The sequence below is a fragment of the Penicillium griseofulvum genome (assembly GCF_001561935.1).
Source record: "Penicillium griseofulvum strain PG3 chromosome Unknown contig_84, whole genome shotgun sequence".
Taxonomy (NCBI): domain Eukaryota; kingdom Fungi; phylum Ascomycota; class Eurotiomycetes; order Eurotiales; family Aspergillaceae; genus Penicillium; species Penicillium griseofulvum.
In genome coordinates this window covers 2,496,279-2,508,597 of record NW_024467475.1, presented here as the reverse complement: position 1 = coordinate 2,508,597, position 12,319 = coordinate 2,496,279, and the positions used below count along the sequence as shown (strand labels likewise).

The window sequence follows — 12,319 nt, the reverse complement described above, 5'->3', positions numbered from 1 at the left end:
AACCTCGGAGGAAGGGCGAGGGAGACAAGACGTAAGGCAAGACAAATCAATATAAAAGAGACGGTGGACACGGAATCTGGGATGCAGGAGTTCATCTATTTACAAAGATCCTCTCGGTTAGAGACAGGATTAAAAATAAAAAGATAAAAAAAAGACCTTTCCAATTTGCTGGGCAGCACACGGACCATATCAAGAAGAGTGAGAGGCCCAATGAGACTGCATTGGAGGGGATTTCTTTTGGGTCATGATGATCCCGTGTAGCCGTAGCGGCGCCATCCCCATGCCAGGTCCTCACGGGTTTTGCCATTTTGCCAGGATGGTCAATCGGCAAAGTTGATTGGCAACAGTGGATGATGAACAGAGGTATGAAACCGACAATCAGAATGATGAATAGATAAGGTACATTCCCCCTGGGTGGGTATATCGCGGGAGATTGGCACATTAGTTGCGCAAGTTCCGACTCATTGGCCTGAAAAGGATTGGATCATCGTCACGGCCAATGTTCTGGATCGTATATCGTCGAACCTCATCGAATCTCGACCGTGACTGAGTAGAAGATCCCCCAAAGGGGAGAGAGACCAGGGGGGCCGAGCTCATTGTCAAAGAGACCAGGGGTTTCACAGGCCCATGAGGTCCCACAAATCTGCAGAGTCAAAAAGAATCTGATGGCCGCGTCAGGTTAAAGGGTCGTGTGATTTTGGGGGCTTACAGAAGCAAGAACCCGTGGGTGTGTATAATCGTCGCGGCCGAGGAGGTGGGTATCAAGACATGGCTAAAGAGGGATCTTCATGATCGGAGGTTGAAGAAGATCAGTAGAGCAACTTTTTTTAGTGCAGAATTACCTTTTGATGTTGACTCAAGATCCCTTTCTTTTTCTGCTTTTGTCAATATCGACGTTTGAAATTCAATTACAAACCAATCCAAGTCATCCCTTGTGTTTTCTTTGACATCATAGGAAATCACCCGACAGGAGAAACATCTCCGTCATGCAAGATACCTGCAGAGATACCTGCTTTTCACTAGTTTCTGATTGATTCGACCAGTCAGGACATAGAGATCCCAGTCTATCTTATTATCCACCGGCATACTATAATTCCACATCAATACTTAGGGTCTGAAGATACCTATTATACCGTCGGAGAGGAATCTAATATTGATCCACAGTCTTCCTTCCGACTAGGATCTTCAGAAGCAGATAAGTACACATACTGGAAGTCGACACCCGGAAGGATTCCGAGACCCGGCTCGGCGTTCATCCTCAGAGGGGATGTTGAAGGTTTTTGATCTGTCCCGACAATGTACAAGGTACCACAGATGAAAAGGTTGCACTAATATCCGGGGAAACTTTTCCCTCTCTCCGCTTTTCCCAGTGTGAGAACCGTTTCAATTGTTTATAGGAGAGTTGAACAGGCACATATGCACTCCTGATTGGACTTAAAACGTCCCCCTTCATTATCAACCAGTATCCCAACCATGAGCTCCTCACTCGTCATTGTGCCACCTAAGGATGTGAGATGCTTATCTAGGCAATGATCATTACCCGACCTATGAAACCTACGTCAGAGGAGCTTGGGTGGTTTAAGCTTACATATGTGGCTGCTGACTAGTTCTGGATCCGTGCTAATCCTAGTTGGCAGTCAGGGGGAGATAATCAGGGCCCAACTTGCTTCTCGGGTGTGGCAATCGAACGGTACTTCCAATTGGATGTCGTGTAAGGCGACTCTTAAAAATCGCTGAGAAGAGATCAGATGGAACTAGGATTGTCTCTTCCGAGGTACCCGATATCAAATGCAAATTATAGTATAATCTGACATATATTTCCCCTTCCTGGACTAGATCCACATTTCACACTTCTCAAAACTATAGAGGCTTGACTACATCTTTCTTTACCTCTATATTATCCTTTCATGCATCGATACGACTGCACAACCATCCGTGCCACCCTCTCCCTCCTTCCTAGTCACACGGCCCTCTTCCCCAGCCAGCCGTACCGAGCATAATGGTGTGACCTGCAAGGACGCAGGGACCAATACTTAAGCTTGGACTCCAGAGCTAATATAAATACTACTGTCTACGGAGGATGTGAGACGCATGTGCCACAGAAGTCAGGCTACTCTATACTCGGGTAGACACAGATAAATCTGCTTTAATCCCAGGATTTCAGCTTGGCCTGGGAGTAAATATTTTTGTCTACATTTACCTATTGTGACATTAGACTTTCCACATGCTAAGAAAAAATCACATTTAAATGTTTGAGCTTGAACCCTCTGAAGTATGTATATGTTTTCCGATAGTGTCTTGTTTTACGTGTAATTGAATATCCTATGAGTAATATATTTTCGGTATCAAACTGCTATATACTATGTAGAAGCTTGGTAAAGTTAAAGTTTGCAAGGTTTTTTTAAGGCCGTAGTCTTACCATGGTTGATATACAACACAAGCCTTACGGATATCACATACTTCAAAGGCAAATACTATATAGGTAAATGCATTTAACCTAGTATATCAAGGTTTCCTCAATGCAAACAAAACCAGTCATCAAAATTAAGTGTCGGCTACGGTACTACTATATATTAGGCTTCACTCATGTCCAAGAAACTATTTTCCTTTAGTAGTGTGACATTGAGCTAAATATATGATCATAGGCCAAGAGACAAAAGCTAGCAACATTTACTTCCTTCGGCCCGACCTTTGCATCCCTGCTATTTGTTAATCACCTCGCTGAACTCATCATCTAAGTGCAACTCATCCAGTTGCTCACCGATACCGGCCGTCTGGGATATGAGTCCATCGTAGTAAGTTCTATAACAGCCACTTCTTATTTTGCCTTTTCACAAAAAGTGTAAATAGAACCCGAAATGCTTAGGCAGCTAGTCCGAGCTCGGAGCCACCCTCCATAATTATTAGCATACAACCCGGCTCTGTAACTCTGTGACGATAAAAGACTAAGCATGAGATACATCCATGGTGCGCATAAAGCCCCAGGTATTTGAATGTGATGTAGCGAGATTCATGCTGCCATCGCGCATAAATATAATTTTACGAGCAGCCAAGGTTACCTCTGATGTCCTTTCTTTAAAATATCTTATGACCTTTTGACGCATGGTTTATGCCATCTTTACTCTCTACTCTCAGATTTAAACAACATGCTCTAACAGGTGATACCAACAAATACACCTCTTCTACTTAGAACTTTCGAGCGATACCTACGAACTCTTCAACAGACCGAGTAACCAGGTGTTCCACGTGGGTTATCGTAGGACAGCATTAGGATTGTTGGAGGACATACGAAGCATACCTGCATAATCCGACTAAGTTGTTGGATTTGTTCGACCAAAAACCACTTAGATACTGGAAAAGTTGATGGGGTATGATCAACATAGCCAGATACAAATAGATACTTCCAAAAAATCAGACATTTGCTAAGATATGTATTCACCAAAGTGATTTGAGCTCAAAGAATGCACCGGGAGAGCTGTCTGTACATAGCCAGATGTACACCAGAAACCGAATAGAGAAGAGAAGATAAGACAACTTGTCACAGGTGTCCCTCTTCCCAGTCTCAAGCTCATCCTGTCTTATCCGAGAGAAGAGAGCCGGTCTGCCCAGCCTCAGCTGTCATGAAGCCAGGCGACAAAGGATAGAATGTAGTGGATAACGTTGAAGAGAAGCCAAAAAGAAAAAGTTAAGAATAAAGTCATTTCAGACCAATCAAGATCTTTCGTCACAAAAACATAACCCTTGGCATGAGTTGCCAGCAATAGTGGTAATGAGAAAAGGAATGACAGAGGGTTTCCACAGGCAAAGGAAGATAAAAGCCAACCCAATTGGCAAAAAGAAGAACAAAAAAGAAAGGTCATACTTCGCTGTCGCGTGATGTTCGGCATTACATGAAGGGTGTTTTGCGTTTTTCAGCGCTGAATAACACCAGCATCGGCGTCTTGCGCCGTTCTGGTGCCTGGGCTGCCGGCCCCTGGCCAGCAACAACAGACGCCACTGACGGCGACGATGTGCCACTGGCACTAGGCGAGGGAGCATAGTCCCCGCGAGCATCAACAAACTTTGAGCAAAAGTAGCCGCCGTCCTCGCTAGTCGGAGTGGCACTATGGAAGGGACTGTCCGGGGACTTGCGATCCCGGCCAGATTTCTCCCTTCTCTCGGATCCAATGGCACCATTAGCAACCGCTCGCAGGCTGCCTAGACTGGGCTTGCTGGAGAGGCTTCCGCCGCTGCGCACGGTGGCATCATCACCATCCGAGAAGGTAAACTCTTTCTCACTCGCAGGGGTATTAGTGCCTCCGCTGCTGTGATATCCAAAACTGCGTGTGTCGCTACGACGCTCAATCCCCGCGCGAACGAGATTGTGAACGGCACGACGTCGCTGGCGGGTTGCAAAGTTCTTGCTACCCTCGTGCTTGGAGGTGGGCTTGGCCACGAGATCCTCAAGCGAAGGGGGGCCACGGGGCTGACGCATCGGATGCTCACCAGCACGACTTTGACCGGGTCCAAATGTTCCAGTGGCCGGTGTCGGCGGCAGGGCAGCAGACCTTGGACCGGCTCCTACATTGGCCTTTGTAGTATCAATGTTTGTCTTGATACTTGGGTTAAACGAAAGGTTCTTGCGGTGGCCTCGGCGAAGAGCATTCACAGACGATTCATGGGGCGGAGAGGGGCTGCCAACTGGAGGGGAAATTGGCTGCGGGAATTGCATGGGAGATTGCGTGGAGTCCGCAGGCGGAGAAATCTCTGCACGGAATTGAGGAACTTGCTGGCCAATATGGGCCTGGTTATCTTGATAAAACTGTTGCTGGCGATCTTCCTGGGAGTTATTGTCCATGACGTAGCTTTGCTGGCCAGTCAGAGGATTGTAGACGCAGAACATTCCAGGTTGACCGGGAACCGGTTGCACAATGGGCTGAACGCCTTGTTGGAGCTGCTGTTGATAAAATCCCATACCAGGAATGGAGAGCGAAGGCATCTGCTGCTGCCGAGGAAGGGGCATCCCAAGGTTGAGGCCTTGGAATTGTTGAGCAGCAGCAGTGACACTGATCAACTGCTGTTGCAGACGTTGCTGCTGCGCAGCAAGGAACAGATTGGTGGACATCAATTCTGCGTACATGTTCTCATCGATTGGAACGTCGCCACCGGCCATTTCAAGCATCGGAGGTGCAAGTACCTGCTCTGGCATAGTGTACATCATGCGGTTGTGGTGCGAGTGGTTGCGGTGAGAGTTCGCGTTTTGGTTCGTGGTGTAATTGTGCTGTGGGAATCCAGCTCCAGTCGCAGTTTGTGGGACCCGGTCGGCCCCTCGGTTGGAATAGCCAGTAAATCGTGAACCTTCCGTTCCACTCCGCTGCTGATGTTCAGAGGGAATTGTGGCAGACTTGGGAGCAGTGCGCAATCCAGCCAAAAGATGAGAGCGGCTGGTACGCGGAGTGGAGACAGATGCGGATGCCTGGGACTCGTCGATGGTAGCGACCTGGGGAGGCATACTCAAACGCTTGATATGAGAGCCTTTGCCGCGCGAGGCGAAGCCAGAGCCCGGCACACCCAGGGAGTTGCCATTGTTGAAAGAAGAATTGTAAGACATCTGAGACATTTGAGCAAGACTGCCAGCGTCCATACTCATATTCGTTTGGTGGTGGGGTATAGGTATGTGCAATAGAATGCAAGCGAGGCAAATGGTGTCTTTTCGCGTCCGGATTCAATGTGAGCGTTTGGGGTCAACCACAAACCTGAAATCACTTCCTGACGATTAAGGAATTATGGTATCTATGCAAGAACGAGCGCTGGAGTAAGCCTGCAAGATCGGGATTCAACGACCGAAACAGAAAACGCGGGAGAGTCGAGTTTTCTGTATTCAGAAATTGATGAGTAAGATCCAGCGGATGGCAGAAGACAACAACACATACCAATCACAGGTGAAGATGTGAAGATAAATCGAGCGAGTGGCTAGCGATAAAGACGACGAATGCTAGAAGAACCAAGCTGTACAAGGACTTGCTGGGTTTGAAAGTCGCGAACCCGAGGAATAAGTCTTTGAAGCCGAGGTGGAGACGATTTGACGTCTGACGACAAACACGTCGAAGGAAAAAAAAAATAACAATTAAGAGGATATTTTTGAGGGGAAAAAAGCCACGCGCGAAGCAAGACCACGAAGAAAAGATGAAATGTCCGGGGGAAATGCTCTGCAAAACCCAACCGAATAAAAAAAATAAGAGAGTAGTTCACGCGATGCCGAAGACCGAAGGCTTGAAGGCTGAAACACTGAAGGTCGCGACCAAAAAACCCAGTGCTAGGCTAATAAGGTGAAAACGAATTTAGGGATCCGAAGAGATGAATGCCTCGAGGCAAAAGTGAATTCGGGTTTCGGCCAAACGCAACGTTTTTCTTCAGGGGGACGGAACTAATCGGGACTATTTGCAAAGTGGATAAATGCTTTTTTGGTTGTTTTCCATGAAACGAGAAGAGCTGCGGAGAAAGAAGGAATGCAGAGAGGAAGGGAAAGGAAAAGAAAGAATCGAAGATTAGATGGAGGGTTGAGGATGAGAAGAAGAAGAAGAGAGAGATGGTGGATGGCTTAGGCGGGGATTGTTGCCTAATTGATAAGGCATCAACCGAACACAATAAGGCCCAAAAGGTACTAGCGTCCTTTCTCCAGACACAATCGCTTTGAAAAGAGAAATATCAGAATATCAATAGCTCACTTTGATATCTTCTTTCATTTTGTTTCAGGGAAGTTTGGGGGGTAATTCAAGCTTTTTCAGCTTTACCTATCACTCTAAGCCAATATTTCTTACCTTTAACTGCCTGATCATAGCTGACAGCATCACAGAAGAACACCCATTAGGAAGATCTGACTGGCTTGTCCGATCGACCAATAAGCGATACACCCAGACTCGAAGTGATCCCCCATCACATCCCGAGCCAAATCATTGGCTGTTGGCCACTAGCGGCGCGACGTGGCCGGCCTCTACGCCTGACAATGTCCCTAGAGCCGCTCGCCACTAATGCCAAGCTACCAGCGCTAGCCAATGGGTTGGTTGGGTTTACTTGGACTTGTGCTTGCTTCTAGCTCAGACTTGGATCTCATTATGATCATTACCTTCATATTTTGGGAATTCCAAAATCTAGTTTAGCATCCCAGGGTTTATTGTTCTGCTCTTTGGCAGCCCCGTGTGTTACAATACTCATTGGCTAGCTTTATTTCATCATACCTCATTGTCTTGTATCTCCCCCTAAAACTGTGAGATAATAAGGGGCGTAAGAGTTTGTCTCACGAACTGTAAGTTAACTCGGGGCAGTTATTGATTTCAAAGGCAATCGACGCTTGAAGTCCAGTTAAATACCAACATTAGGACAAACCCAGCAATACGAAGAAAGGCAGGGACATCTTGGAATTTGTAGAACATTGTCTGCCAACTTGGCACGGAGTAGGAATCTAATAACCGCTATAGTATGGCCCTTCCTTGGAAGCTTTCGATCTCCTTGCAAAATCATATAACTCCATATCTTTTGTGGTTTAGATGACAATCTTCTATGGATCCATTGATCCTTACTTTCAAATCACCGATTTATCTGATCCTGCTGGCTCCGCCGAGATGGAGTACTTGGAGATCTCCTGCGCTTCCGCCTCGCTGCCTCTGAGGCTCTGCCGCCGACGGCTCTGCTGCCAAAAAGTGGCGATATCTGGATTTGTATGGAGGCCAAATGCTTCATTTTTTGGATAAATTATTTACAATACACTGTATAGAGCGGTTCTAATTAACAAATTCCGGCATCAAACCCGCCCCCCTTCTAGTTTACTAGCGTAATAATTTACAGTACCACCAAAAATGCTATTTTTGGTGATCTAAAAACTGTATTTCAATTGTCGAGGTCTAATTCATACAGTTCTAGTAAATCCGACTGATTTATCTTTCTTATTTTGGCGAGAAAATGGGATGGAAAACTGGCACCCCAGCTCTAGGGAGGGCTATATGTAGATAGGTGTTGAGTATGTATGTTGTACTAATTTTGCCAGGTAAAAAATCCCGGTTGGCGCGATGGCGGTTAAAACCTGCCGTACTAGCCAAATAAGCCGTCCACGGGTTCCTATTGCTATTTATAAACCTCCCTAACATCTTAAATGTTATATCAAACCCGACTCCCGCTCATGCCCTTCCACAATCTCGGGTAATTCACGCCAACCTCGTCCATAGTCTCAATGAGCACGGCCACGCCAGGATGCAGACCAGCCGCCACAGCACGTCTCGTCCATTCTTCCCTGGGTAGTTTCGTAAAGGCTTCATTATCGGCTAGCCCAATATTTTGTAGACCGTCGAGCGCAAGCACTTCGTCTCCCACCGCATTGAAGTAAGTAACATCGTTGCCCTCGTTAATACCCATGGTGGATTGACTGCTATCAAACACGCGCCCCATTATCTGCTCGCACACTGTATCGACGCGCACGAGGTCCAAAAATCCGCTGTTGCTCCGCGACTCGGGCGCCGCCTTCAGTAGCCTAACGTACTTGATAAATGCATTCACCCAGTCCTTGTCTGCCTCGTCCCCGACTGTGTCACTTCCCTTGCGCACAATTGTCGACGGCCGATAGATCTCGACGCGCAGACCATACGCCTCACTCGCCCGCTCCAGAAACCTCTCGCTCGCCCACTTGCTGCATATGTACCCCTCGGTCCTATCTGGCACCTGTGCCGCCGGCACATCAATGTGCCCCGGGGGGAAGCCATCCTCCCTGCTGTTTCTGTGTAGCATACCTAACCCGGCCGACGATACGTAGTATAGCGGAATGCGACGCCGTAAGCACTCGCGCGCGATCTCTATAGTCGAGCCTAGGTTCGACGCTCGCACGTCTATGAAGTGCTTTACGTGCGACGTGTCTGCACTACAGTGGATGACAGCTGAAGCCGAATCGGAAATCGACTGTGCTGTCAACGCCGAGATTCCAAGGAGTGGCTGTGCGAGGTCGCCTGCGTGGTAGATGACGCGTGGGTCTGACGGCAGAGACCCCTGTGTGAGCCGCCGCTCGAGGTTACGCACTGCTAGGCAGTGGACTTGATTGACGGTGGGATGGGATAGCCGGGGTGACGCTGCCCGCAACACGGGAAGGGGAAGAGTCTCCAGAGTCCTGTGCGCTGCTAGCCTCCTCAGAATCGTGGGCAGTGGCCAGCAGCTCTCGGGGCAGATTATCTACAGCGTTCTGGACGAGATCTGCCAGGCTTCCGCTCCCCATGATGCTCAATGTTGGCACGTTCACCTGGATATTACGCAGGAACCACGAGTGCAGGTCCACAGAGACTAGGGAGTCGGTGCCGAGGTCGGTTGAACGCGAGGCCATGAGTTCTTGATCCGACACTGTACCGTCCAAGCCCAAGGCGGTGCCCATCTGGGCCGCAAAAGCCTCTTTGATGATATCTCTCGCGTCGTCTTCCGACCGGCACTGGCGCAGCCGCTCCGTGACAGTCGCGGTCAGGACATTGCTACCGGCGCCGTCGCCCTCATCACCACGACCGCCATCTTCCTTGACAACAACAAACGCACTGAACTTGGGGTTCGAGCACCATAGCGGCGCGTCAGGGGCACTCGCCTCGTCTAAGGTAACGTCAGCAATGGACGTGGTCAGCTCGGGCCCGACAGGGCTTTCTAGACGACATGCGTCGATACCCTCGCAGATGGACTGGCCCCAATCGCCGTCTGACATGCGCATCATGCGGTACCGGCGGACGATGGCGTCGAGCTCGCCTCGTGCCAGCTCCCGTTGCATGTAGCCTGCGCCGAGGATGGCGCCACCGTTGACTGTCGCGGCACGCAGCCCACGATTCCGTCGCGCTCCCGCAAGCCCGCATAGGAATGTATTAGCGGCAGCGTAGTTAGCTTGGCCGTGATTACCAATGACGCAGTTGATAGATGACACGAGAACAAATACGTTATCTCCTTCTCTGTATTCACATACATTGATGCGCAGTTAAACTTTCTGCTAGTAGCATGCAGGTAAGCCTCATATCCTGTTGTTATATCGTGAGAATCTTCGGGCGCGAAAGGAATAGCTGAGAGGACAGAGATGGGAATCATGGGATAGTAGCGAGCTAGAATAGTTAGTCTCGTAGCGCTAGTGGTAAGACCTGCAGGAACGTTTAAATTATGCGCTTACGTGGCACGCCCATTTGCTCTATTTGTCTTAGGTTGATTATCTCCTGTATGGTTAGAATGGCAAGCAGCTAGCGAAGAAGAGGGAACACGGGAAAGACCTCGGGAACGCCCCACGGAAAGTAAGCGGGAGTCGGCCCGTGCCTACTTACTAGTCAGCCCCGCCGGGTAATCGGCAATACCTAACTTTCCAGCACTAAGGTTTCTAGCTAAAACAGTTTCCTGTCACTAAAAATCCGACATCGACCGCAACTGAATTGGAATCCCTTCTTCTTCAGGATACGTGGTGTTCATCTATCTGGCACCGATCCTAACAATTCTTGAGATCTTAGGGTGAGACAGACCAACCTTGTAACAATGTCGCTGTCGCACTTCTGGGGGCGTTTTTCCCGCCCAAGCCGGCCTTCACCGAGGCGAACCTGCCCGCAGACCTCTATGGTAAGAAGACCGCCGCTGACGCCTTCCTCGCCCGCGAGCAGCGCCTAGACGTGCTCTTTAACAATGCCGGTATCGTACGTCCACCACCTCTACGTATCTAGTCCTTCCCTCTTTAGTCGTTCTGACTTCTAATTGATGATAGATGGTCGGCCCGAGCGAGTCCGGCAAGCCTATTCCTGTGACAGCGCAGGGGTATGAGCTCTGCCTAGGCGTCAACTGCGTGGCCACCCACCTACTGACTAAGCTATTAACGCCGACTCTCGTCGCCACCGAGGGTCTGACGCGTATTATCTGGTATAGCTCGTTTGGTATGGAGATTGGCGCGCACCAGGACGTAGGTATTGCTACCGACAACCTCGATTACCATAAGCCAGAAAAGGAAACCCAGCGCTATAGCCTAAGCAAGACGGGCGCCTGGGCTCTGGGAATCGAGCACAACCGCCACTATAGAGCTCAAGGCGTCGCTAGCATACCTATCGATCCTGGTAACGTCGTCTCCGGCTTACCTCGCGACCAAGGCCTACAGCTACGCATCGTCGCTAAGCTAGTGTGCTATCCGACTGTTTACGGTGCCTACACGGCACTTTACGCCGGATTTTCGCCGGAGGTTGTTTCCGACCAGGTCGACTGGACCAAGGAGTGGGGGTAAGTGTGAAACTTGTCTAAAGCTCCGGGACCGAGACCCTAACTAATAATGCTTGACCCGCAGTTGCTCCATTTGGACGTATATCTCCGCTCCGGTCCGATTTAACTAAGGCTACGCTGCTTGAGGAAGATGGCGGAAACGGGGGCACAGCCCATTTCTGGAACTGGTGCGATGAACGGATCAAGGAGTACCTTTAATGGCACAGTGCCAACGGTAGGGGTCAGCATCTGCTGGTTGTTGTGACGTGTTTTGAGCATCTCACGGCACTTAGCATTGCTGAGTATTTTATACCTTCCATACCAGGCACCCTTTTCTCCTTTAGTTAACAGTCTGAATAGACTGCGACATCGCCCGTCCATGGGCACCTAGGAGGTGCCCATCGCCCGTCCACGGTGGGCGGTGGGCTATTTGGATTTTCGAGTGCCTGTCCATGACGCCCACTACGCCCACCATATAATAAAGATGTCTTAAATATATATAAAAAGTAGATATATAGTAAATTATACTATATATATTTATATATATCTTATTAGAAATCCAGAATTATGATTGTAAATATATTAAAAAAATACAAATTTAGCTGAAATATTTTGAGAATTGTCCAAATAAGTCACGTGTTACGCTAATTTTACTTACTAAGAAGGCCCATGGGCGATGTCGCGGTCTAAGATCTTATAATAAGTCATGACCCTTTCTAGTTTAGAAAAACTGTAAACAAAATACCCCAAAATTACTAGCTTTTCTACATAACTTATATATATCACAAGACTAGCTGTGTTTACATGGTTTATAGTGCTATAGCACTCCCGCCGTAGCACCGTAGTACCGAACTAAGTGTCTAGTGCTGCTAAGCCTTAGTGCTGTAGTAACGAACCAAGGGCCTAGTGCTACGGCAGCACTGGTACTGCAGTACCGGTGCTGCGGGACTTGTCAAGGCATACCTGCTAGTTACTAAGTATCTACCTACTGCCCATTTTCCCACCGAAAGTGACCGAGTTTGAAGCTTATTCTCTCGATGAATTTATATGTAACCTATTTTTATTTATTTTTTTATCTTATTCATAATTAGAAGCTCAATATAATATA

At 48.4% G+C, this 12,319-nt stretch overlaps 3 protein-coding genes across 3 annotated transcripts; 1 reads left to right on the top strand and 2 right to left on the bottom strand.

Annotated features, from left to right (window-relative positions):
• Window positions 1-3,886: 3,886 nt before the first annotated feature.
• PGRI_054590 (uncharacterized protein) lies at window positions 3,887-5,629 on the bottom strand (the record flags this gene model as incomplete). Its single annotated transcript, XM_040793172.1, has 1 exon — window positions 3,887-5,629. The coding sequence occupies one exon, from the start codon at window positions 5,627-5,629 to the stop codon at window positions 3,887-3,889; it is 1,743 nt and encodes a 580-aa protein (XP_040645139.1).
• A 2,507-nt stretch (window positions 5,630-8,136) lies between these two features.
• On the bottom strand, window positions 8,137-9,766 carry PGRI_054580 (Male sterility, NAD-binding; the record flags this gene model as incomplete). The annotated part of the gene is made up of 2 exons (XM_040793171.1): window positions 8,137-8,972; window positions 9,043-9,766. 2 exons carry the CDS (start codon window positions 9,764-9,766, stop codon window positions 8,137-8,139), a joined length of 1,560 nt encoding a protein of 519 aa, XP_040645138.1.
• Window positions 9,767-9,987: 221 nt separating this feature from the next.
• Window positions 9,988-11,342, top strand: PGRI_054570 (uncharacterized protein; the record flags this gene model as incomplete). Its single annotated transcript, XM_040793170.1, has 5 exons — window positions 9,988-9,993; window positions 10,209-10,271; window positions 10,482-10,661; window positions 10,730-11,232; window positions 11,297-11,342. 5 exons carry the CDS (start codon window positions 9,988-9,990, stop codon window positions 11,340-11,342), a joined length of 798 nt encoding a protein of 265 aa, XP_040645137.1.
• Between the last annotated feature and the right edge of the window lie 977 nt (window positions 11,343-12,319).